Source organism: Sturnus vulgaris, chromosome 8, assembly GCF_052056855.1.
Source record: "Sturnus vulgaris isolate bStuVul1 chromosome 8, bStuVul1.hap1, whole genome shotgun sequence".
NCBI lineage: Eukaryota > Metazoa > Chordata > Aves > Passeriformes > Sturnidae > Sturnus > Sturnus vulgaris.
This window is the reverse complement of record NC_142250.1, coordinates 35,105,295-35,131,469: the sequence shown is the minus strand read 5'-3', so window position 1 is coordinate 35,131,469 and position 26,175 is coordinate 35,105,295. Positions and strand designations below refer to the sequence as shown.

The window sequence follows — 26,175 nt, the reverse complement described above, 5'->3', positions numbered from 1 at the left end:
TGTGCTGTACCAGCACACACACACACACAAAGCTTTAATAAGAGGGATACCATTTATAGGCATCGAGATGGTGCCAAACTGGTGATGCCATTCCACAGGAATCTAAATAAAGAATGATTTTGGGAGTGGAAATGATAAAGTTGTCAAAATGCAGACACTTGGCACACCCCTTTCCCTGCCATACCATAATTACCCAGCTAGGAAGTAAATGCCGGTCCTTTCACACTTACGGGTCCTTTATGTAGCTGGTGTAACGTATTGATTTCTAAAAAATGCTTCAATATTAGGCAACATGTTCTGTGTTGACATGGATCAGATGCTAAAGTAGTACATCCAGGCAGTATTTTTAAATAAATGCAGCTAAGAAGACGAACTGGCATAATGTGGGGAACACAAATATGTTCATTTATTTGCGCTGTGTCTGATTGAGCGGTCGATGCTGATGCAGCGACAGCTCTGGGCTGAAGGACCTCCAGAGCACAGGGCTTGGGAGCAATCTCCTCCACCATGGGAAGCAGATCCCTCCTTCCCCGGTTCTCATTTATAAACTGCAAACCCCGTTCTCTAAAAATCTTGAAATTATCCCTTCCCTTCACCAAAATTACCGGTGCACAGCAAGAGGAAGCCAGCAGCATTTCTGTGCTGCAGCAGCTCTTTCTTGCTACTCAACCCTCTTTTTTTCTTTTTTTTTTTCTTCTTTTGCCTACGACCATCTCATTTGCATGAGGATGACATTTGTTGCTCCAGTAATTTCATCTGATAATGGCCAGCTTGCAAAGCGGATCTGAAAACATATTCCTTAATTATGTGTTGCCAAGCAACGAGAGGGTTTGGCCATAATCACAGAAAGATTATCTTCTCATTGAAGGCCCTGAAAGGTTTAGCTGAAGTAGGACCTGTAAAATTGTCTTCATTTTTATTTATTTCCCCTTTTTCCTTTCCAAATAGCCTGAGAGGTTTTCTTCCTGTTAAACTATATTTTAAAAGTAGAAGCCAAGGTAAGGCACATGGCACATGGAGGGATTAAAAATGGGAAGGTGTGTGGTGGTTGTAGATGTTTGAGCTGTGTTGAGCAGAAGTGTTCACACTTACCCGCAAGGGGATAAGCTGAGGTTAGAAATATGTTAAGATGTTTTAAAGCTTCGAGAGGATGGCAGAACCTTGACTAAATCCAGGAAAATTGTATTTGCCAGCCAGGAAGAGCCAGGATGTGTTGTCAGGAGCAATGAGCCTTCTCTTGGCTATAGCTTTGGTTGTGGATATTTGAGTCACAAGGTGAAAGCAAATTTAATATTAAACTCTGTCTCCAAATGGCTGCAAATATTTTCTGTCAGTGTAGGTTAATGTCTTCCCAGTCAGCAGAGGGTTATAAAGTGCATGTTACAGCCCAGTCATGTTTTGAAGCTTGTTATATGGATAAGATATAAAAAAACCCAGATCATTTTGGTTTTTTTAAAGTCTTGTTGAAATATTCATTGTAGTGTTTATACAGTGAGTTGTTCCTAAATACCCCATTTGTCATTGTGTGCTGAGTTTGACACTGAGTGCATTCTGCACAGCTGCTGTTCACTTTGGAGTTTGGACAGAGGGCTTGCAGGGAGGAAGGTGTCTTCTGCCTGGTTTTCCTGATGGCAGAGGCAGGATCCCAGGCAGGGATACAGGCATGTGCCACATGTTTATGGACCTCTTGCTTTGGCAGGGTCAGATAAAGGAAAAGGAGCAGTGAGATTTAGTTCTGCAAGTACCTTGCTTTTCTTAAAATAATTAGTAATAAGTTGGGTAAATTGCCCTTCCTGGGATTAGCAGGGTTGTATGGAGAGGAGGCAGTGAATGAGCACCCTAAAGCCTTTGCTGTGGTGATGGAGTGACGTCTCTGGAGATGAGCTGCCAGGAACTCCCCTGGCACAGCTCTGGCAAAGCTGCTGCTCTCCATGTCATTGGGACCTTGTCAGGAATAGCTGACAGGAATGCTCCTGCAGCCCCACCATCCACAGGATCACCAGCAGTGAGCACAAGGGCTGAGTGACAAACACGTGTCCATAGGAGGGCTGAGCCAGAGTGGGTTTGTGGCCAGCCCCGTGCTGAGCTGGAAAGGAGTGCAGGGAAATAAATAGTCCAGGTCAGCAAAGCTGGTGAGGGCAAATTGTATCTCACGGTCACTGATCACACTGCTGCAGCTCCACCTCCAAATTTTGCAACTTCAATTTATGATGTTTGCTAGTATTTTTATTAGATTAGTTAATTTCCTTTTTATTTTTCTTTTTTTTAACCCAGTGTTTTAGTAGTAAAGCACTTGGCAGACGAGAGGTCTTGTATTTTTGTAGCTAGCCTGGACTTCTCCCAAACAGGGGCTGGTCCAGATTTCTGTTTCTGATGCTGGACTTATGGAGCTTCAATGAGAAATGGTGATTCATTGCAAATATGTGTTTTAGGTGATTTATCAAGCTCTCATTTACATATGAAGATATGAAAGCAAATTATCACAAAAGGGAAGATGCTTCCCACAGGGATGAGGAGCAGGGCTGCCCCGTAAAGTCAGGTGGGTATTATCAGGAAGCAAGAGAAGAATGACTTGGCTGTAAGATTTGGTTGAAAGCCTGACCTTTTCCTGAGCAGGGAAAGCCAGACTGAGGGCAGCTGCCCTCCTCGGGCAAGTTGTTCTCTCCAGTGTGAAGGGAACTCATCCTCTATTTTATCAGCTTAGAGCCCAGCTAGAAATACCTTTCACTGTGATTAGCTCAGCTCTGCTTGTACTCTTTAACACCTTGTTGTGATGCCTTTTATTGGTATTTCCCCCCCTGTGACAGATAAAAACTGTGTTAACCACACATCGTTGCAGGCTGAAACTCTGCACATGGGCAGCCCCCAAAGAGGAAAGGGCATAGGTGGGAGTAAGAACCTTGATGGTTGTTAAAGGATGGTTAAAAGAGCCCATCAGAGATGGTTGAAAGAGTGGCATTTGCCCACTCTTGTAAGCTATTAATTCTTTTAACCTAATAAATTTAAGCTAAATTGCCACAGCTTTCTATGGACAAAGTTTAGCAGGATATTTCCAACACAATACAAATGCCATGAGCATTTGCTGATGTTGATTTATTCTTTGCCCAGTACAGTGGACAGCTCAGAAACTGACTTCAGGTTTTCTTCCGTGTGTTTTCTGTACAAACCTGAGCATGGAATCACAGTGTGTCCATGTAAGGCTGCTCAATTAACAATCCGGACTGAAACAGCACCAAGGGAAGCTCCGTGCACTGAATAAATCTGATTTAATTTGCACATTGACCTGACAGACCATAGCATGTCCTTGGAGCCATTCCCAGCTAGTGTGTTAGTCCAGGTAAACTCTGCACTGCTCTCACTAACAAAAACATGGAGTAATGTTTTTAACTGGGATCATAACTAACATACAAAAATAAAGGTTTAAATGAGCAGACAGGTCTTTCTCATGTCTGCTGTCCCAATGGTCGCAGCATCAAGACACTAATCTGCAAAATTATAAGAGAAGTAGCTGAAAAGCTCACAGTGAGTTTGTGAAAGACTTTGAAAGGCTCAGAAAGACCCTCACCAACCTCAGCTGAGCATGAATGTGTGGGTCTTAAAACTGAAGGGACCCCACCTGCCCACCTTAGCAGGGTGAGTGGCTAAAGAAGAAAATGTGAAAGAGATGTGCTGTTGACTGTCTTGATATAACACTGACTATCTTGGCCAATCTGCACGTACAGTTCATTGGTGACAGAGAATATGCTTTTGAAATACTTCTTTAAAGGCTGAAATATGCTTTTTATAATGGTTTTATCAAAAGCAATATAAAGTGTCAAACTCATTCCAGTTGCAATTCATTGACTTTAGTGCCATGGCAATAAAAATGAATTTGGCCTGTCGCAGGAGAACGTGTTGTCAGATGCACAAGTGTTGTCATCTTCAATTTACACTTTTCTCTCACCCCGTGTCTCTGGTTCTCCAGCATTGTTAGGACTTTCATATATCCAGATCATTCTCTGACTATATTTGCTGACATTTTTTTAGCTTTCTCATAAGTAGTTTCCATAGCTACAAACTTCGCGTTCACAGAGGGGAAAAAAAATTTAAAGGTTTCGTATTATTATTATATTAAACATTTTTTATATTTCTTCTCCTTGTCATTCTCATATCATCACACTGCAGCCCAGTTTAATGAAAATGCTGCACAGCTGAATTGCCTGTTATTTTTAAAAGCGAAGTAGGTGCTGAGCTGAATCCTTGAAAAGCAGAAGACCAACATCATTAAGCCACTGATGTAGAATAAATGTTGCAGATGTAGGACTGGTATTAGTGAGGTTTATAGATGGCAACTGGCAGGCGAGCTTTTGACTTTTACACCTAAATAAAACCTGACGTTAACAGCGTTCTGCTGGCTTTTGGTAAAGAAAGCTAATTTTTAATCTCTTTTGTCTGCTGGTGGTAGTGTTTTGTTTAAGGTGAAGTGTTGCTTCTGGGAGTGGGATTCACATGGGTTGTGTTTCCAATACTTAGTTCTGGCTCTCCAGTAGGGAGGTGCTGGAGCAGCCGTGCCCCGAGGAAGGGTTTGGGCAGAGGTGTTGGGCAGCAGTGCTGGAGCAGCTTCGTTCAGGGAAACCGGGGGCTCCAAGTGCCCAGTGCTGTGTCCAGGGTCTTGCCTTCTGCACCCTCAATCCAATTAGCTGCTCCAGAGCAGATGGAGCAGATTAGTGCCCAGCTCTCCTTCCTCCACCCTCTCCCCCGGTGCAGGGGTGTGCGGCCAACAATCGGCTTAACCGTGGGTCCCGTGGCACAGCGTGGCACAGCCCCCACCCTGCCCCTCAGCAGGGAAACCTCGCAGCCCTGGGGCTGCTGCTGCTCATCCCCCAGCCTCCTGGCTCCAGTTCTGTGGTAGTTTGGAAGCCCTTGATTTGCCAGGCATAAATTCCATTTTTTCGTTTGCGAAGAGCGTCTGCAGCACGGCCACCAGATGTGTGAGCTGTGCTCCACGTCGGAACAGCCACCCCAGCAGCGAGGTCAGGAGTGGAGGATTGGGATCCTTCCCCACATGCAGCATTCCCTCCCTAAATCTCATTCAAAAATGTTGTGTGGCCAATGGAGGTTATGGCTTCTTGCCTCATCTTGTAAATGAAAGCAGTGTCAGGCAAGGAGAGGTGACGCCACGGGACTGTTCCTGCAGTTCCCAAAAGCATCACAGTCCCTGGAAAAGGGTGGCTTGGCTCTGTGATGTGAGACATGAGCAGGTTGTCACAGAAAGAAGGAAACCAGCAAGGCTTATCTGCTAGTGGACATCCTCGGTAAATACTGGTATGAACAACCAAGATGGCATTCCTATTTATATTTATTTATGTATGCAGATATGTATAGACAAGGAAATGGGGAGAAAAAATACCTCAAAAATATAATCAGTGTCTCAGTCATTATCCATTTGGATCAGTGCTTCTGCAGTCTTCATTGTTTGCCAGAAGTGTCTTGTTTTGGTTATCAAGCAATTTATTATTTCCCAACTTGGCGAGCAAACAAGCAGACAGGACTTTGTTTAGACAGCAAACACAGTGATAAGAAATAATTTAGGACGTACTTTCCATGGAAAAAGTCAGAAAAAGAGGATCAGAACTGAGGTGTCATGGAAACTTTTGTCATGTATTTTCCAGATGTGAAGGTGGTATCTCCAGGTGGGTTCCCTCTATCCAGGGAGCATCAGGAGGCATGGGGTGGTGGGATGCAGGAACCTGGCAATACCCACCTGACTCCCTTGCTGCTCTTCTTAACCTTCACACGTTTCCTGACGCTTGTGCTAAACACTGCAAATCCCTGAGCTGCCTCCTACACATTCCCTTACTGACCCTGTAGATTATCAAGCTTTTCTTAGGATGGCCCAGTCTCTTATTGGAGTCTCTCACTGTTACCTGCAGAGTGAAAAAAAAAAAAAGGAATGGAGATTCACACACATTTGTTTTGTTCGCTGCCATCTTCTGAATGTTTTATTAGAAAGGTTTTAAGTGAAAATTGAAAAAGTACAGTAGTTCATGCAAGTGCATATATTTTGTTTTGTCGATGCAAGGAATCTTGGTTAATATTATGAAGGATAAAAGAGAGGATTCAGTGTGGACAGCAGAGAGCTTGTCAGTATTTAGACCATCCTGCTGCGACACTGAAAACAGTCAGGAATGCTTAAATGTCATTTTAATTATCCCACCTGGCCAGCAATTCCTGTAATCTCTCTATCAAGCTTTCCCCATCTTCAAATTCTTCCTCATGTTGAGTAGACCTCCATAAAAGTGGGAGCTATTACTTACCAGCTGAAACATTTGGCTTAAGATTCTTAAATTTCCATTTCATTCTTGTCTGCAGCGAATGTGCTCGTTTCATCTGCAGTCAGGGATAAAAGGTCCCAAAACCAGGATTACTTATAACTAATAACATCAGGGCAGTGCCAAACAACCTGTCATGCTCTGCAGTGGAAGTTTTCCCCTCGGGGCTCATTTTTATTCAGCAGGGAAGGTGTTCTCTGTATTTGCTGTTCATCCTAAAATCCCAGGCTCCCTTGGAACAGTGTGGCATCTCTCAAACCGTGCTTTGGCCAGAGGGATCATCTCCCTGCTGTGAGATAAACAAGATACAGAGGTACATCCCATGGACCAGCAGCCCCACACCCTGCCTCTCAGCTGTTTCTCACTCCAGTTTTCTGTTTCTGAAGCTTGCATGAAAAACATCAACAAAGTGATTATTTATAATTTTTGTAGAATGTCTTTCTGGAGGAGCAGTTTCCAAAGTAGGGCAGTAAGTCAAGCTCACTTGAAAAATGGTGATTCTGTCATTGATTTCAATAGGAGAAGGATTTTTACTCTCCTGCAAAAGGAGCCAGCTCTACATCACTGACTTTTATTGCATTTCTTAAAATTAGATCCACAAACCCAATGGTTTCTTAAGCAGGAGAAGCTGTACATTTCATGCATTGGAAGCCTGTGCATTATTAAAAATAATAGGATATATTTGTCAAATGGATAATGAGTAGGTTTCTTTCTCTGTTTTTCAGTGTTTTAATGAGTGCAGGAAATGTTTGCTATTTATTTGCTTTCAGGTTTTACCAAGGAGCTCTGGAGATAATTGTCAAATTTCCAAGTGTGTATCAATATTTCATGAAGCTCTGTTTTCCCTTTGTACATTCACAAGTTGGGTCATTAGCACTGGGACTGATATTAACAGGCTGAAGCAAGGCATGAAAAGGAATTCCACCAAACCCTTGCAAGTTTGAGAATTTCTGAAACAAAATTCTAGTCAGGTCTTCCGGGTAAAATAAATATTGGTGATGTTGCATGGTTTCAAACGTTAAATCTGTCAGAGAATTTCTTGTTTGATCTTGGTTTCTGTGGTTTGTGGATCTGATCCAGAGAACACCAAGGCTTTGTGTGTGTGTTCTGTGTGTTTTGTGTGTGTGCTCTGTGTGTTTTGTGTGTGTTTTGTGTGTTTTGTGTGTGTGTTCTGTGTGTTTGGCCTCACGCCCAGCACTTACACAAATTGGGGTGTACCTTACAGAGGTAGGATATCCATCCACATCATCCTTTGGAAAAAAAGCAAATTCCACCTTTCCTACTAGCTGCAAATTAAATTGTGTTGAATTATTAAAGCTCAAATTGTTTTTAGATGTGGTGCCAGTCATCACTGATGCTGACTTTTTAGTTTGCTGTTGGCTATTCAGTTTTGGGTTATTTTTGCATGGTCTTTGAGGTGCAGTACTGGCTGTTAACAACTGTTGTTCTGCTTTGGACATTTGCTGTTTATAGAGGCTACGTTTTGAATGTTGAATGTTTCTTTTTTTTATTAATTTCTGGCATTTTTATGTAAAACCATCATTTCCCTTTTCTCATTCTGATTAGGCAACTTAGCCCAGTTTTGGTTTATTCAGGCTAAAACTCTGGTATCAGGCTGGCTTTTGCTCCTATTCCTGGTCTAACTCAACTAGCTCAGTGCAATGCTCTCAAGGAAAAAAAAAACCGCACGAAATTAAAATTATTCACTGATACAGACTCACTGTGCTTTGCTGTAGAGAGAGTGCAAAATTAGTTGATAAATTATTGTGGCTTCTTGACCATTCTAAATGGTTGCCATAAGTGCTTCTCCAGGCACAGCTGAGTGGTAACTGGGAGAGAGCAAAAAAAATGAGATTTTAAACTTGATTGAACTGCACGAAGTCTGGAGCATTAATGTGGAACTCTGAAAGTGTGCAGAGAGCTGGAAGGTGGATGGAAAGAGTATCCAGGGCTTCTGAAAGAGAAAAGTGCCTTCAGAGTTAGAAGTGATTAAAGCAGAAATGGACCTGTGGTGCTTCCCTGGAGAGAGAGGGATGGACACAGAGCTGGCTGTTTGACAGAGGGGTTTGAAGATCCTTGGAGCTAGCAGATGTCAGAACTGGCCTGTCTATCAGTATTTTGGGATCATTTTAGGATTTGTGACACTATGGGCTACAGTAAAGCAAAGGAGGTCACTTGTGAACACAAACAGCAGCGTTAATCATGGTAGTTCAGGAGGAGAAAGAGAAATGGCAGTCACGTAATATTGACACAAGAGGAGTGTGTGGAGATTATGAATTTGGTCACAGCTCGATATGACAAAGTTCCAGACTGTAAACAGAAATATTTGTCAGAGGGAAGACAGTGCTCAGGGTGGAAAACAAGTGCTTTGCTAAGTAAAAAATCACCTTGTAAAGGATTTGCAGTTGTGGGAGGGTTGTAAGAGAAATCCAGAGCAGATCCATTTGACCACTTTGTCCTTCTAGGAGGAAGTTTGGGAAGTTGGCAGTAAATATGTCTTGTAACTTGTGCTTAGTTCTGAAACTGAGCTCCTCTCTGAGCTGGACTCAAGAAGACAAGAGTTTGCAATGCAATTCCCACCCAGCTTTTGGTGTTTTTATGATTTGCTCATTGATTGCCTGTGCCAGGTGCCAAGAGGACACGATTCCTCTGTGTGATGCTGCCTGGGAAAACCTGCTCTTACTCTGGACAATTTCCTGGGAAATCTCCAATTTGCTTTACTTCCCCTCTGGGAAGTTATTAGGCACGCTGACTTAATATGTCTCTTACCTATTTGTTTGTTTGATGTGTTCATAAGGCACTTAGAGCCCCACAGTTCTTTGGAGAAGCACATACTAAGGGATGCTGGAAAGCCTGAGCTGCACACAGTGCTGAGAGTAAGCAGGGCTGGAAACTGCCCCACTGAGTCAAGGAGAGCAGCTTTCCTCCAGTACAAGCACATCTGGAGAAGTGGGAGAGGAGGGAAGAAGGTAGGAGAGCAGAAGAAAGAGGAAAATACTGGAATCAGCAACAGTAATCCAACCAAAATACTGCAGAGGGACAGAGGGTGCCCTAAAGGTAGCCAGTTTCTAGGAAAGTATTCCGTGCTTGGGAAGAATGGTGCTGGTAACAGTCACAAAATGTTTGTGTTCCAAGTTTTTTCTACACTTCCCCTCTCAAGCTGGCACAGTTACACACTTTGTTTGTTTGCCTCCAGCTCCTACCCTTCGTGGAGTTAGAAATACTCTGACTCAAGTCCATCCAAATACAGCAGTGCCATGCTTGGTAAGTGGGTCATGGGCCCTTGGGGTCTGAGCAAAGTTTTTCAATCAAAATTTGGCAAAAGAACAACTTAAAATTCTTTTCAAAAAACCTCTTGATTCCAAGATTTCGCTTAAAGATTAATTTTCTTGTAAACAGTGTGTGACCTGTGCTTTGATGCTTTGCATTAATCCACATGGAGCTCCTGGGTGTCAGTGCAAGGCAATTTTGGAGATCTCCTGGAGTGATACCCATATTCTCCTGTCAAGTTTGGGATGCTTCTTCTTCATCTCCTGCCTGGAAGTGTATTGTGAGGGTGTCCTGAGGTTTCTTTCTGGAACCACACTCAAAAAATTCAACCTTACTGCTGCCATTGCTCCATGGTCACCTGCCTGCAGCCCACAGCTGTGCTCCTCTGCCTCCCTCACATCTGACACTCATGTTTTGTTTGATTCTGTGGCTGGTTTGAAGCAGGAAAACCCAAACCCCCCATGCTCAGGCGGGCAGGGGGGCTCCTGTCACCCCGAGGAGTGTGCACAGCTCTGGGAGGCCACAGCTTCACGTTCAATTACAGTGAGAGCATCTCAAATGCACCCCTGGAAACCATCCATGACCCCTGGTTCTCCTTGGCCACAGTCCTGTGCTGAGGAGAGGCATCAGCATGGTGCTTTTCTGCTGCAGCCAAGGAGTCTTTTCTTCTCCCTTTGCCTTCCCAGTCTCCCCAGACACTGCCTCTTCCTCTGTTTTAGCACTGGACATTGGAATTTCCATTGAGGGATGTTCAGTTGTCTCAGCACAGCAGGTATCAGCTTCTTTCTGATCCCAGGTGTCAGGTGCTGGTCAGATTGACAGAGCACGTGTTACCAGCACAGGGAAAAGCTGCAGTTTTTCTACCCGTGTTTTTCTTCCCTTTTCTGTGCAGTCTTTCTGTCCCTGTGCTGGTTTGAGAGACATGCACGCTCTGCAATGTCTCTTCTTGGTGAATTTGTTGTGCTTGGGATCTGGTCTGCTGTTTAAAAAAGCTACACAGCCTTCCTGGTAATTTTTTTCCATCACCAAGCAGGGCAGAAGCTGAGAAGACCACCCACCACTGCTGCTGTGCTGGCAGGGGCTCTGGGATGCTGTTGAGGATGGGCTGACTGATGCTCTGAGAACGTGCCAGTCCTCTGGTGGACCATGTTGGGTGGTTGCAGGCCACCCTGTGAAATGCAGAGCCACAGTGGGGATGTCCAGGGGATGGATAGAGTGACAGCTCAGCACAACTAGACAGCAGCTCTGTATTTGACATCTTGAGGTCAAAAACTGTCAGTTCCTTATTTTTTACGGTGTCTTAAATCGCCTGGAGAGTGTTTTGAGCCTTGTCAAAATGAATTAATTAAGGCCAAGTCATCTTCACAAGCTTGTGCTGGTCTGATTCAGCAGCAGGGTTGTGCTTGATTTTCAACCTAATAATTACAAATGGTTTTGGAGGATCTGGGGGGCTGATAGAGCCCATTTGTGTTTCCTCCGGAGCTACATGTGCTACGGTTTTAACTTGCTCTTTGCCTTGGCAGTCTGTAGCATTGTTTTCCTCCTCCTTAGGAACACAGCCAATTTTCTAATTAAGGAAAATCACTCTGCATCCATTGTCGCTGTTCATTTGAGTTCTTTGTCCATACCAAAGTTTCCAGCTCCCCAAAAGATTTGAAGTCACTCCTTACTACAGCTGAAGGAGGACAGAAATTTTGGCTCAGGGCAAACTCTTCTTCTAACTCTGTTAAGAACCAGGCATCAAACACCTCTGTGGGCAGCACATTCACTTCACAAGAGCTTCAAATCCACCTCTGGCTATGACAAATACTGCTGAGGTTATTTTTCTATTGGATTCATATATAAAAAAAAAATAGTTGTGAGAAATAAATATCACTTTGTGCTGGGCTTCACTGCTTACTGGGCTTTGAGCCTAAAAGGATTTAAAAGTCATCATGCTCTAAGGGAAAGTTGTAGTGAGAAAGAGGATGTGGAGGGTTGCTCCAGCCAGCTGTTGTGATTTGGGAAAAGACTTGTCCTGACCGATGGAAAGGAGCCTGGGACTGAGACAGAGAGGCAGCCAGGGCTGACACAGCTCCACCCACTGGGATTAGGACCAAACTAGAAACTCGGCGTGCAGGGGTTTGTCATTTCCTTTATATTGTGACATTAATAAATGCAAATCTTTATCTTCTAGTAGTTACCTTCCCTCATATCTTTTGTTAATGAGCACCGTCCCCAGTTGAGGCTGCACTGGTAACTGGATGGAGAGGATAGAGACATTCACACATACACACATTCAAGTGTGGTTTTTTGCCCTGCAAAAGTACCTGGGGGTGTGAGGAAAGGATATGGGCACTTCTCTATGTGCCAGCTCCTCCTGTCAGCCTGGAGTTGGACAAGAGTCCTGGAGACAATGCCATGTTAATGCAGCACAGTTCAGTGCTTTTGGTATTTCACAGTGCAGCACAATAAGTTCTTTTCTCATTTTGTTTCTGAAGTGCATCAAATTCAGAACATATGCACTGTGTCAGGGCTGCTCTTGCCAGTCAGCCCAGAGAAAATGCTCAGATCAGGTCTGGTTGGTCACTCAGAGGGAATTGTTGAACTCAGAGATGGTGGGTTTAGATTAAATACTGGGGAGAAATTCATTACTGTAAGGATGGTGAGGAAGCTGTGGCTGCTCCATCCCTGGAAGTGTTCAAGGCAAGGCTGGAGAGGGTTTGGAGCAATGTGGTCTAGGGGAAGGTGTCCCTCAGGGTGTTGGAATTGGATGAGCAATGAAGTCCCTTCCAGTCCAAGCCATTTTGTGATTCTGTGGCTCCTGCACACCTTGGCTTCACAGTGGAGGCCACGGTGGCCTGGTGCTCAGCTAGGGTTGGGTTCTCCATCCCAGTCGATGTGCTTTCCATCCTAGATAGGTCCCATATGGCAGGGAGCTCTCTACTAGCCAAAATAAAGACACTCAGCAATCTGCCAGAGCCGATTAAAGCATGTAGTCTGTTACAGGCAGAAAGAAATACAATTTGGGGTAGAGGATACAAAATACATTTGCAAGGCATCTGAGCCTGGTGTAAGACATTCTTTCTCTCAATGTTGTTGTTGCCAATAGCTTCTCTTGTGCTCAGACCAAAACTATTTAGGGTGGAACATTTGCTCCCTACTTTCTAGCAAGGCTGGTCACAGGAATGAAGAATGGATTCTTTTAGTGGCCGCAGCTGGTTTGAATGATCCCCACACTGAACCCATTGACTCCAGGCACTCCTCATGTGAATCACAAGGATGCAGCAACTGGGATTTTGTTTTTGTGCCTGACAGGGGCAGAAACAGCAGAGCAGTCACAAGTCGATTGCTTGAACCAGGCACATGCTAGGGATGTCCCCTGCACACTCTGTAGCTCTGGCAGCATTCCCCAGCTCACTGTGAAGTCAGGAGGAAGAGGAGGGTGAGACGTGTTGCTGTCTGGGTGTCTGTGCTGCATCCTCACCCACACCTCCTGCAGGGCCCCCGGAGAGGACAACGTGGCTGCACTTGGTGCAGATCCATCCTGTTCCATTCAGTGAGAGCTGGAAGAGTTCTTCAAGGATTGTGACCCTTGCATTACATATAAAACCCAAAAAAAGACATGAAACCCTTCAATGTCAGTTGTCAAGACCTTGAGCAAGGCACTGAGATAGATCTGCACTGCTCTCAAGGTCTGCTTCTTCCAAGGATCAACAAAATAACTTGTTTTGGTAAACTCAGGAATCATTTCCACACCCTGTGACAAACCTACATCTCTTTTTATAGGGAATCTCTCTGTTGGTTTTTAAGCTGAAGGAAAGTCAGTTTAGATTAGGTATTGGGAAGAAATTCTTCCCTGTGAGGGTGCCCAGAGCAGCTGTGGCTGTCCCTGAATCTCTGGAAATATCCAAGGCCAGGTTGGACAGGGCTTGGAGCAACCTGGGACAGTGGAAGGTGTCCCTGCTCATGGCAGGGATGGGACTGGATGGGCTCTAAGGTCCCTTCCAACCCAAACCATTCTAGAATCCTGGTTTTATGTTGAGAGCAACTCATAGTAAGTTTCTGCAGAAGAATCACCTTCCTTTTTCCTTCCAAAGGATGAGGGCTTCAGGGAGACAAATTTTGTCTGCTTGCAGGGAGAGGACAGCAGGTCAAGAAAGGCAACTCAAGTTGGGTTGAGAATCAGGGAGAGATTTGGGAAAACTCCTTGCTAAAAGTAATGCCACTGAATAGAAAGGGGTTTGATGGTAATTAAAAAGTATCCTTGTGAAAGTCTGCTGGCCATGTGCTCTGGGCTTTTTTCACAATATTGGGTTTTTCTTTGTATTACCAAAGGTATTAATTAGAGGAATTAGATTACACTGAATGCTGTACAATTATCTCTTGGGTATTTGTGGAACGAGTGATGAAAACTGTGAAATTGTAGAATGCTCGCTGAGCTGGTGCCTTGATGAGCACCATGTCTTGCTTCCCCTCTTTGCCACATCACCTGAACCTGTTGATTACAGCCAGCAGGGTGGTTTTGTGTCAGTGGCAGCTCCTGGGGGGGCTTTGGGACCCCCTCACACAGAGGCACAGTGTAGGATTCTTGTTGCTGCAAGAGCCTCTTTTTCAAGATGACAGCGAGTTTTCTCAACACACTCAGTTTGATTTGGTTTGTTTTGTAATTTGTGTGATCTAATCAAGTGTATAAACACGTAGACAGGGGTAGGATGCATCAGCATCCTTCTTGCCAACTGCCCTCTGCTGCAAGGCAGGAAATTCTGTCAACTTTCTGAAATCTCAGCCCTTTCCCTCCCTTCCCCAATCTTATTCCCAGCAAAGAAATTAAACGTGATCAGTTCATTTTGCCATACCTCACTTTGGTGGGTTCATGGCACAGTTTTAAGACTAAATAAATTAATTGAGACTCTCCATACGGTATATAACTACAGCTCTTGGGTTGATAGGTGATGGGTTTTATTGAACCAATAAAATATAGAAAATGGTTAGAGGAAAAGAGCTTACTGCAGTGATATTGTTTAGTGTGATTTACAGTTTTATAACTGTAGGCAAATGTGAAATATTTTTCACTATCTTGGGTATACTTTATTAGATAAACCTGTATCCTGTGCTTACCTACATCAGCACTGTGATAGTGAAGAGACATAAAAATGAAGACATTTTCAGCCCATTAGAGTTAACGTGGTTTCAAGGGCAGTCAGTTTCTCTACAGTTTGGATTTTATTTGTCTCTCAGTGTGCTGAGGATGCCTGCAGGAAATGCCTCCCAGAAGCTGTGGGAGCTGCACTGTAGCAATCCTTGGCATGCACAGGAAAATAAGACACCTTAAATATGAAGGTTGTTGGCCAAAACACCAGCTCATGAAAAACAGAGAGAAAACACAGATCTGTGCAGGAATTCTTTGTTGAGCATCCTGAACTGTCTGCTTTAGCTCTTTTTACATTGCTGAGGTTACCCCCATGAGAAAAGCCATGGGGGCAAGGACAGAACTGCTTCAGGAGGTTCTTAAAGCCCCTCTCTGTGGCCAGAGGAGTGTGGTGGAATTTGAGGGCTCCCAGCCTGGAGCTGGGACATAGCTGGGACAAGCTGGGACAAGCTGCAGTGCTACAGCCCCTTCCCAAGGGGGTGGGAGGGCAGGAGACACCCCTGGAGCTCCAGGGTGGGAGTGGAGAGGTGGGTGTTGAGCTGCCATAGCTCAGGAATAGCTCATCATTCTTGGAATTGAAAAATAAGAGTGTGCCAGTGTGTTATGTGGATTAATGAAGATGAAATGTGCTGTATAAATACACGAGGAGCGTGATCGTGCCGTTACCCCTTGGGCTACTCTGGCTCACAAGGAGAAAAGGTTGATTTGTATTTGTAGATGATTTTGCTTGCTCTGCCAGTGCTCATTTTTGTTTTAGTACGAAAGCCAGACAGTGTGTGTTTCTTTTGCTCAAAAATGGAGCAGATTAGCAAAGATTTTTCTAGATTATCGTCGTTTAAATAGCTCCGGTTTAAGATAAATGTTTCAACTACAATTACTTATTAGTGATACTATTTTAAACACTGATGATAAATTAGGGAGGTTATAAGCTCTATTATTCAAGGATCTGTGCAATATTTGGACATTGAACATGGTTTTCCATAAACCACAAGGCACTGGCGTGCAGCTGAGCAGACTGAGGGCCCTCTGGCTGGGGTGGGAGAGGGGGAGATGAAGCAGCTTCAGGGGTAGGATTTACAAAATGAGGAGAGTTTTAACCTTGCTTTGACTCCAGGCCACCCTGGGAGCAGAGGAAAACCCCACGTGGAACCCCTTGTTGGGGTGGCCATCACTTGTGCTGACACATGGCAGGTCACAGGGTGAAGGGGCACTTTGGTGTCACAACGTTGGGGACCGTTTTCACTCAGCGTTGCCCAGTGCCCTGTTTTAATTTTAAGATGTGAAATGTGTGGCTGGGGATTATCACTAATCCACAGAACGTTTTAGGGTCAGGGATAAGAAAAAAATGTTAGGTATGTTCTCACCCATTGCTATGCATGCTGTGCATCCAGGAGCAGCCTGGCTGGACAGACCTGGAGGGCTTTGCTTCAGCCTCCAAAGCTTTGAGAAGGCTGAGAAAGTGAGGTGGGGTGCCCAGAAACACCTCAGCTTCCTCCTGGGTCCTAACTCAGAGCTTCTCTCCGCTCTTCCAAAAGAAATCACACCCCAAATGTCATTCGAGAATTTTTGGGAGAGTTTTGGCTGGTTCCAGCCCAGTTTAGGTCCACAGGCTCTTGTCCAGACCTGCAGCCCATGTTTTGCAGCCAGGCAGGAATGCTAGTGGCCAGGAAAAGGCTGATAAAGAGGGAAAGTAGAGAATGAGAAAGTTAATCATTGAGCTTTTTGTTATCTTTATTCAGCTTAGAAAACTGAAGCCAGACAAGGTTTGCAGAGGGAGATAATATCCTTTATTAGAGCAACTTGCATAGTTAGGAAAAACCCCATGTGCTTCTGGGACCACATGCTTTTCCTCAGAGCTCCACAATTGCACATTGCATTAAAAATAAAAAAAAAATAATTTTCAAAAGGTTCAGCGGGTATTTGAAAGAACTGAATTTAGAAACAACTTACCAAAAAAAATTATCTCATTTGGTTTAATTTGATTTAAAAGTTTCAAGAAAGATTTAATAGCCCTGAATTACAAAACACTTCTATTCTGGCTTGAAATTTACTCATAGAAACATGACATCTGTGTATGAAAGGGCTGCCCAGGGCAGTGGTGGAGGGGGTTTAAGAGCCATGTGGCACTTGGGGACAGATGTAGATGTGGCACTTGGGGACGTGGGTCAGTGGTGACCTTGGCAGTGCTGGGAATGGTTGGACTTGATGATTTTCGAGCTCTTTTCCAACCTAAATGACTCCACGATTCTGTGAAGTCAAAATTTCTACATTTAGCTCATTTTGTGCAAAATCTCCACGCCTATGCTCTCATTTCTTCCTGAAGTAGCCACAGGGCCCTTTGCACACAGGAGTTATTGGTGAGCAGCCAGTGAGGCTCTACAGAGGTGCAAAGTCAGAAGGGTTAAGAAGGGTGAGTTTAATATACTGAGTTCCCTGCTCTGACCACCCCTTTTTTCCCCTCAGTCTAAAAAAAAATGATTAAATGATAATATTCTAAGATGCATGGTTTGTAAATAATCAGTGTATTGTTATTAATCAAGGCAATTTCTCTGTTCCAGGAGATAATACATTATTACTGTTAATAACCTTTCCTGTGAGAGGTTTTACATGCTCACCCTGACCTCATGAAATCTCCAGCCTACAACTACAATTCAGTTTTGTTTCCTTTTTTTTTTTTTTTATTTTGATAGGCTTCTGCATCATCCAGCACACCAATTTAAAATTCCCTCAATCCAGCTTAGTCTCAGCTGTATTAATGCATGGCTCGAGGACACAGATAACTAAAAAGGGCTGTATTGTGTGGCATCTCTAAAATCTTTTTTCTGAGAAGTTGGATAAAGAGACTGAGGTTTCTCAGGGCGGGCTTTGGGTTGTTGTTTTTTTTTCTCCCAGCTGGGTGAGCAGCCTTGCAGGTGGCTCAGTGAGAAGATGTCAGGCCAGGAGATGCTGCTGGACCCTGTGTCACCCCATTCCTGTTAAACTTTCCAGCAGAAAATTCTCCTCTGGGAAGGTGGCTGCAAGCACAGTGTGGGATCCTTCATCATTTTCCTGATGTATCTCGGGAGACAGCTTTACAGCAATATTGAAAATAATCAAATATATTAGGTAGGGAACATGGATTGAAGCAGGAGTGATTTTCTCTTCAATATTTTTTCAAGGATATCACACATAGAGCTCTGTCTTCTTAATGCAGTCATGCTTGGGAAATCCTGCCTGAGTGTGCACCCACAAAATGTTAAGAGTTCATGGAATCATGGAATGGTTTGGGTTGGAAGGGACCTTTAAAGGTCATGTAGTCCAATCCCCTGCCACGAGCAGGGACACCTTCAGCCAGGCCAGGTGGCTCTGAGCCCCTTAAACTGCTCCTGGAAGGACACAGAGGAGAGCAGCTGGGGTTTGGTGGTCACCGCCAAGCCCGGAGCTTTGTTTGCTCTGTTTTTATGGTTCTGGGCTGCTTGAAGTGTCAACAGGAATGTAAAGTGTGCCCTGTTTGTTTTTTTGAAGTGCAACCATGATAAAATCCTATGATAGACCTGTAAAGCTTTTGTTGTAAAAGTAAATCAACTTTAGTAGCAAGTAGGTTGTAGTTAAGTGCTTTTGAATGTTGGTATTTAGGGGTTTTTTTCTCACTTAGTTGTAATCCGGTGCTACAGAGAAGTGAGGGTGTTGATCTCAGGGAAATGAGTGGGATTTGCAGGCATTGAGCACCTCCCAGGACCTTCCAGGGTTATTCCCATGCTCACATACTTCACCATCCTTTCTGCACTTAGAGAAATTGGTCTCAAATCCCTCGAAGGGCGATGGGAGAGCACAGAGGAGCTGCGGGTACAGACTGGGGTGGGGAAAGAAACGGGGGAAAAAATGAAACAAGAAACTAGGACACAAAAAAGCAGGAGCAGTGGGAACATGGCAGTAATTGGCCTTCCTGGCTGTGCTGAGGGTTCCTTCACTGGATCTTTGCCACGGGGATGTGGGAGAGGAGAAAGTTGCCAAAGGTCTGGCGGCCTCGGCCGAAATGTTCCCGCTGTGGCTGTTGGGGCTCCAGGAGGGGTGACCTTGCAGTGGGGTCACTGAACAGACGGGTCCAGCTGGGCTTGTGCACTTGGCCAGCACCCAGGAGCTATTTTAGGAGGTCTTGGAAGGGACGAGGTCTTGGCAGGACCTGTGGGTTTGCAGTGAGCTCTCAGTTCTCCCTGCAGGGGCCAGCGGGCATCGCACAGGCTGTGCAGGAGCCCCTGGCAGCTCTCAGGGCTCAGGGACAGCCCAGGGACAGCCCAGGGACAGTTCAGTGCTCCTGGTGTGGCTCACAGGGCTCAGGGACAGCCCAGGGACAGCCCAGGGACAGCCCAGTGCTCCTGGTGTGGCTCACAGGGCTCAGGGACAGCCCAGGGACAGCCCAGTGCTCCTGGTGTGGCTCACAGGGCTCAGGGACAGCCCAGGGACAGCCCAGTGCTCCTGGGGTGGCTCATAGGGCTCAGGGACAGCCCAGGGACAGCTCAGGGACAGCCCAGGGACAGCCCAGTGCTCCTGGGGTGGCTCATAGGGCTCAGGGACAGCCCAGGGACAGCTCAGGGACAGCCCAGGGACAGCCCAGTGCTCCTGGGGTGGCTCACAGGGCTCAGGGACAGCCCATGTGCTCCTGGCTGCCTGGCAGGGCACTCAGTGCCCGTGGCCTTTTTACCCTTAGAGTGAAGGTGCTGGAGGTGTCCAGGTGGATTTAAAGGATTGGAGTCATCCCTTGCCCCGGGCCAGGCTTTGGCTGCTCCCTGGTCCATCCACAGCGTGTGCAGGGGGAGCTGAGGCAGCTGCCAGCTGTTCTTGGCACTCTGTGCTTGGCCAGAAATTGCTTTGGGGAGGCTCCTAAAGTCAGGCTGGGCTCTCACTGAAGGCTCCCATATTGCCCTTATGGAAAAAGTGTGAGGAAAAGCCTGGGCTGGATCCTTGGTGGGTTATTGTCCTTTCTGGTTGTAAATGAATGACTGGAGATGACAACAGCTGCAGGTGGACATGGAAATGAGGATTTATCTTCCAAAAGGCTCTCCAGGCTCCCACCCCAGCAAAGCAGTCTTGTCTCTCCAGGGACAGAAACTCCTCCAACGCTGTCTCAAGCCTCTTCTGGGATCTAAACCTCCAGCAGATCTCAGGAATGCCAGTGGCAAAGCAGAGATGCTCAGAGGAAGCTCTGTTGCTTAAAAGATCGAGAGCACTTTCTCTTTTTCCAGCATAGTGGGAAGGATATCAGTGATTAACAGCATCATTTAATTGCTACAACTAGCTCCCAACGTGGCCTTTTCTTCGTTTTCCACTCAGAATCTCTCATTATCAGTGTGCAAATACAAAGTTCCAAAGGTGCTGGTGGCACACAGACGACTGGTGGGATTGAATCCTTTGTGTTTCCCAAAACTGGATCCAAGTGCTTGCTTTAATACTGTATCTTTTTTTTTTTTAATTTGAGGGGATTTCCATCTAAACCATAGAGCTGTCAGTGGTCTGTCTGGGTGCTAAAGCCAGGTATTGCACCCCTGTGTGCTGGTGTGTTGTGGACAGCCCTGCTGCTGGTCAGGCAGCAGAATTCCAGGCTGTCCCCATGCCAGGGCTGTCACTGCAAGTCGACAGGCTCATCTTTAGCCTTGATTTCAATATCTCATATTCCAAAATGTCTTTACAGCCTCTGAATCCCTCGGGGCAATTTGAAGTTTGAGCAGCCTCCTGCCCAGATGGCCGATATCAGCAGCTCTCCCCTGGCAGCAGCATCCTTCTCCTTGGGTTTATTTATTTTATCTTTTCAATCAAAAAACTAAAAAACCAACCAAAAATCAAAACAATGAAAGCTGCCCGTTTCCTGGAGCAGCTCTTTTTTTTTTTTTTTTTTTTTTTTTAACTGCTGTAATTTGTTTCCATTTGGATGGAAGGGAAAAAAAGATAAATGGATAAAAAGGGCAGGGAGGGACCCAGAGGAGAGCTGGCATAGGATGTTGTCCCTGGTGCATGATGCTGTATGGCTGGAATGTGGGGCTCAAAGGTGAACGTCCCACCCATGAAAAATAAAGGAAATATCCTACAGCTGAAATGCAGCACAGGAGAGAGTGCTGGATAATATCAGGAAAGCTGCCCACTGAGCACCAGGAACACAATTTATTCCCAGCACTGGGTTTAGTAATGGAGCATACTCAAGGAGAATTTATTGGAGTTTTTTTTGCTACTTTCTCTGTGTTTTTTTTTAATATGAGCTACAAAGCTCAGCCCTGGGCAGTGGGACAGTTTGAGGGTCCTTACAGTGTCTGAATCCTAACCACCAAACCAACCCTAACTGAGCTTTTCTCCTCTTTCTCCCATTCCTCTCCTACCAAAACACAAAAAAAACAAAAAAAAGCAAAAAACCAGAACAAAACAAAACACCCAACCAAAAAAAAAAAAAAAAAAAAAAAAGCAAAAAATACAGAAATCTGAGCTGCTCTGAGCAAGCAGTTTCTCTCTCAGGTGCTCCTTTTAGCCTTCTTGGTAGCATCCCTCCCTCACCACCCCATATGGCCTCTCCCATCTGCTCTGCCTCTCCCGTGCCCTGGCAGCTCCCACTGCCTCCCTGGTTTTTCCATCCCATCCATCCATGCCCTGCTTTGCTCTCCCCTTTCTCAGGGTCTCTGCCTGGCCCTTGGGCCAGCACATCCCTTGGGCACCCCTGTCCCCCATCACCTTGTGTGACCATCAGGAGTTTCATGTTTAGCTCCTCTTGAAGTCACTCCTTGGTGTTTGGTGTTCACAGCCACGGATTGACCAACCTGATAATGTGGGAATGACCCAAACGCCCCCATTTTGATACCTAGCAGAGGCTCTTCTGTTACTCTTCTATTGCATTAACACCAGTTCATGTCTTGCAGCTGTATGTGCAGTGCTCCTGGGTGAGATTTAATTCAGCCTAGAGATAATTTCAGAGATGAGCACTCCAGAGTTTTTCAAAGCTTGTGCCCCAGGGCTGCATCCCCGTGGCATAAAGCAGGGTGTCCCAGTGCTTTAATGGGGGGACACAAAAGGAGGTGTTTCTGCTGTGTGTACCTGCAGGAATTCAAATAAGAATAAGAAAATACCATGTATATTTATATTTTAACTGAGTATTTCTCTGTGGCTGCCGTGTCTGTAGTTCAGCTGGATCAGCTAATAAGGATATTGTTTTATATGGGAACTGCCTATGAATTTGTAAAAATACTTTCTTCAAGGAAACCTGAAAAGTTATCTGGGAAGGGAACGGGCTAAAATCCATCTCTTGTGTGCTGACTGGAGGAAACGTGCTGGAGAGGTCAGGGCTTTGCACAGGCTCTTCCCAAAAACAGGTCTGAGTTTTCCCCTTCCCAGCAGGGCAGGATGGGCCTTGTTGCCTCTTTGCCCATCTCTGTGGAGCTCAGGAGTTTCTCTGAAACATGATTTCCCTCACCAGAGGGGACTGCCATGAACCTGTGGGTTTTTCCAGTGGGCTGGAAGTTGCCTCTTGGAGCTCCAGTGTCAGTTCCAACACCTGGGTCTCCACTGAAGGAGAAGATTCTTTCCCTGGTAGAGTCCTGGCAGCCTCAAAGATGCTTTGCTTCTAAAATACAAAACAATCTATGATTGTTTATAAAATATGTATTTGATGTCACTTTCAAAACATGTTCTGTGTTCGTGTGGCTTCTGTCTGCACAGTACCAAGTGCCTCCAGACTACTTGTAGTTTAAAAAAAAACAGCAAGTATCCCTTTTTTCTAAGAGATAAGTCTTGTGTCCTATTTCATTTTTGCACATGCATTCATTATGAGAAGCGTTTTTTAACAGGAAAAGTTGTGTGAAAGAAAGAGCATCACTGGTGAGCACGTTGTGGTGGAGGTTGGTCCTCTGGGACCTGCAGCATCACAGTGCTTTCCCAAAACGTCCCAATCCTCACAGATCACTCAGTGGCACCTTTGCCACTCACCTTGCTGCTTGCAGGGAGTGGGGACCCCTGGAAAGGCACCTTGGGGACCTTGGCTCTCCACTTTGTAATGCAGAGGTGATGGCTGGGACAGCAAATCTGTGGAGAACTTCAAGTGCTTGAGCAGTTTTTTGTGTTCAAGAGAAAGATGTGCCTAAGTCCCCTTGTCCTGTAGTCACAGACTGGTTTTAGGGAGACTGACAGGTCTTTTGATGTCAGTGTTACAAGTCAGTACCAACTCCAGGTAATAAACCTTTGTTCTCCTTATTCCTGACCCATCCTCCAGTTCCAGGACTGCCCTGGGCATCCCAAAGCTCCCTACAGGGTGAGCAGCACCCTGTGTGCAGCGGGCTGTGTGTGCCACAGGATGATGCTGTTGGAGCCAGCAGGGTGGTGATAAAATGAGGACAGGGTGACACTATGGAGAGGCAGCGCTGATGGTGAACGGGACTGAGGTGCAGATTTTTTTTCTTATTTCTTGGATGGGGATTGTCTGTAGCTGTTGGTGCCGCTGGCAGTGACAATGGCAGCTGGAAAGAGGGAAAAACAACTGCTCCAACAACTGCTCCAAGCCATGCTCTGGAGATGGGGCTGCACGGGGCCAGCCTGCCCTCCTTCTCCCTGAACACAGCAGCAGTGTCCTGCATGCTCCTGACAGAGTGTGGGATTGGGATGACAATTATAAAGTCATAAAACATCCTGAGCTGGAAGGGACTCACAGGGATCATTGAGTCCAACCCCTGTCCCTGCACAGACACCCCAACAATCCCACCCTGAGCATCCCTGGCAGTGTTGTCCAAACTCCTGCAGCTCTGGCAGCCTTGGTGCTGTGCCCATTCCCTGGGGAGCCTGGGCAGTGCCCAGCACCCTCTGGGGGAAGAACCTTTCCCTAAAATCCAACCTAAACCTCCCCTGGCACAGCTCCAGCCATTCCCTCAAACAGTGACGTGGGGCTGCTTTTACCTATTTGGGACAAACCGGGCAGGACCAGGAGATGGACGTGTCCAAGAAGATGTGGATCCTGCCAGCAGTCGAGTGTCATTTCTATTGCTGAAAATCAGTTGATTTACACTTCAAGAAAGATTTTGGCCCCTGGTTTTCTGGGTGCAGCTGAGATCAGCTCAGCCTTGCTTTCCCCAGTGCTTTGTGTTTGTTTTCGAGGTGCTGCTGCTCAAGGCTATCAGCCTTTTTCAGGAGCCATGGAAAGAAAGGCATGTTTCATTTTTAAGTCGGAAAAAAAAAAAAAAAAGCCACGCATACAAAAAAAACCCAAACAAACATAAAACGCAGCGTGGCACAGATTAAATCCATTTGAGACAACTCGGAAAAAAAAAAGCCCCGTCATATGTGCAAGTCAATAGGAGGAGGGGAGTGGAAGGGGGAAAAGCAACTGTGACATATACAAACCCTTTAGTGTGCATAGCATAAGATTTTTTGGCTGGCACTCACATGATTTTATTCAAGGGCTGGGAAAGAACTACGATTAGTTAAAAGCTTCGGCAAAGTCTGGAGGGAGTGCTCTGAAGAGTTGGGAGCCGCGCAGAGGTGACTGTAACTCCTCTCGCAATTCCAGACCATTCTTCTGGGGCTCAGGACAAAAGCCTTTTCTTTTCCCTCCGTGTTCAAAGAGACATTTGTCTTGAGATGTTGCAGCTGTGGGCCGCGGGATCGCTTGTTTGAAGATACCCCCTCGTAGACGAAAGGAGAGGCAGCGCACTGAGAAGTGGTAGTATTTTATCGTGTGTGGGTCCCCCCTTCCTCCTCCCTCCCTACTCCTCCACTGCCATGTGTGGTTTTTAATAAGAAGAAGAATGTGGAGGCAACATTTTCCAGGCAAGGGGAAATTTCCTGTTTCTTTTCTGTTTGTTTAATAAAGTGTGTAGTTGACTGTAAAACTGTAGCTACTTGGTTGCGAGCGGGTAATTCAGGCGAGTGTCAGGATCGCTTCTTGATGCACTTTTATATACTGCAGGGCAACATGTTTAAAGCCTATTTTTTCTTTTTATCCTCTTTTTTTTTTTTTTTAAATTTTTATTTTAATGTTGCGTGGCGCAGGCAACTGAGATTAATAAGAATTAGGCAAATGGCTTCTGCTTTTGTTTCGGTGAGATAGTACCAGCCGTCTTGCGGTCACACAAAGGCTGCCATTTAGCAGGGAGCACTCCCTAATTCTCTTGGCAGGGGTGCCATTGGGATCGGATACAAGTGGGTGGCAAAGGGGAGGAGCGGCAGGAAAGGACAAGCAGGCTTTGTGTATTAAAAATGAAACAAAAGCACTTTATGCGCGGGGCTGCGTGCAACAAGCGGCGCTGCCTGTGAGCCGGGGTGGAGTTTGAGTTCTCTGTGCCTGCAAAACCTTGCTTTTTCTGCCTTTTTTTTTTCTTTTTCTTTTTTTTAAATTTTTTTTCCCTCCTCTCCCTCTTCCTTAGCCAGCTCTTCCCACACTGCTGGCCAGGCTCCGCAGGCGGCTGAAAACGCTTAAAAAAAAAAATAATACGTATTGAACAATACTTGCCCCAACTTTGCAGGAACAGCTAGGGGAGGTTCTCAGCAAAAAAAAAAAATCAGCTTCAGATGGCGTGGGAGGCACCGAAATTGGGAGGCAGAGCTGGTCCCAGCCCAGCCCCGAGGAGAGCTGGTACCCGGCTCCGCAGGGGAGGTGATGCTCGTGGTTTACACAGCGTTGTAGCCTCGGTTTGGCAGAGCGGAAGGGTTAATGGCTGCGAGGTTTTATCGCAATTTCGGGGGGAGTGGCTGCTGTTTAATTACTTTCTGATCCGTGGCATACCTCGCTCTTAATGAAGCAGTTGCCTGCAGAACAAACGTGCTGTATGAGCCAGGGTGGCTCGGTTTTGTCAGCCCAAACGTGTTGGTTTGGATGTGCTTGTGCAGGGGTAGGAACCAGGACGGTGAGGAGAGGAATGGGTGCAGCGTGGTGGAAGGGTGGGCGAGGAAAACGGAGCACGGTTTAAGCTCCAAACCTGCCAATGGTTTTTATTAAAATGTAATTTCCATACATTATGCATTTCATCCTGTATTGATTTGCTTCAGAACTTTCCTTGTCAAGCTGAAATAAATTCCCTCCTTGAAGTAGGAGAAAGGAGAGCAGTTCCTGTGAGTACCTCACGGGTTCCAGCCACATTCATCCTCAGTGACTGCACTTGAGTGTGTGGGCAAGGGTGACGTGCCTAAGAAGCCTGTGTCATCATGCACAATTACATCCCTAATCCTAAGCAAAGACACAGATGCTGTTTCAAAAAAAAAGGAAAAAAAGGGGAAAAAAAAAAGCTGTGTTTCGTTTGACTTTCAAAGAAGCTTATGTAAGGGCAGCATAATAAACCTGTTATTTTGGGGCTTGGATTAAATGTCAAAGTTTCAGATAACCTGTGGTTTCATCTTCCACCTGCCATGCTCACAGGAAGCCACTCCAACCTCTGTGTGCCCACTGTTCTGCCTTGAGGATGGCCCTGGTGGGCACTGGGCTCCAAGCTTGGGGACAGGGCTGGTGGCCACTGGGGCTGGCAC

At 45.7% G+C, this 26,175-nt stretch overlaps 1 protein-coding gene across 8 annotated transcripts in view; it reads left to right on the top strand.

The window, feature by feature from the left end:
* The window catches only part of CTBP2 (C-terminal binding protein 2), a 131,199-nt gene that overhangs the window by 93,227 nt on the left and 11,797 nt on the right, over positions 1-26,175 (top strand). The window contains exon 1 of one of the 8 annotated variants that reach the window (XM_088169437.1): positions 24,141-24,376. The exons of 6 other annotated variants lie outside the window; for them this stretch is intronic. Coding sequence is in view for 1 of the 2 variants with exons in the window: in XM_088169436.1 (XP_088025562.1) it covers positions 24,462-24,483 (22 nt within the window). In the remaining variant the exon portion in view is untranslated. Of the gene's footprint in view, positions 1-24,140; positions 24,484-26,175 lie in introns of those variants that run through there. One more of the 8 variants, XM_088169436.1, reaches the window with a different exon arrangement.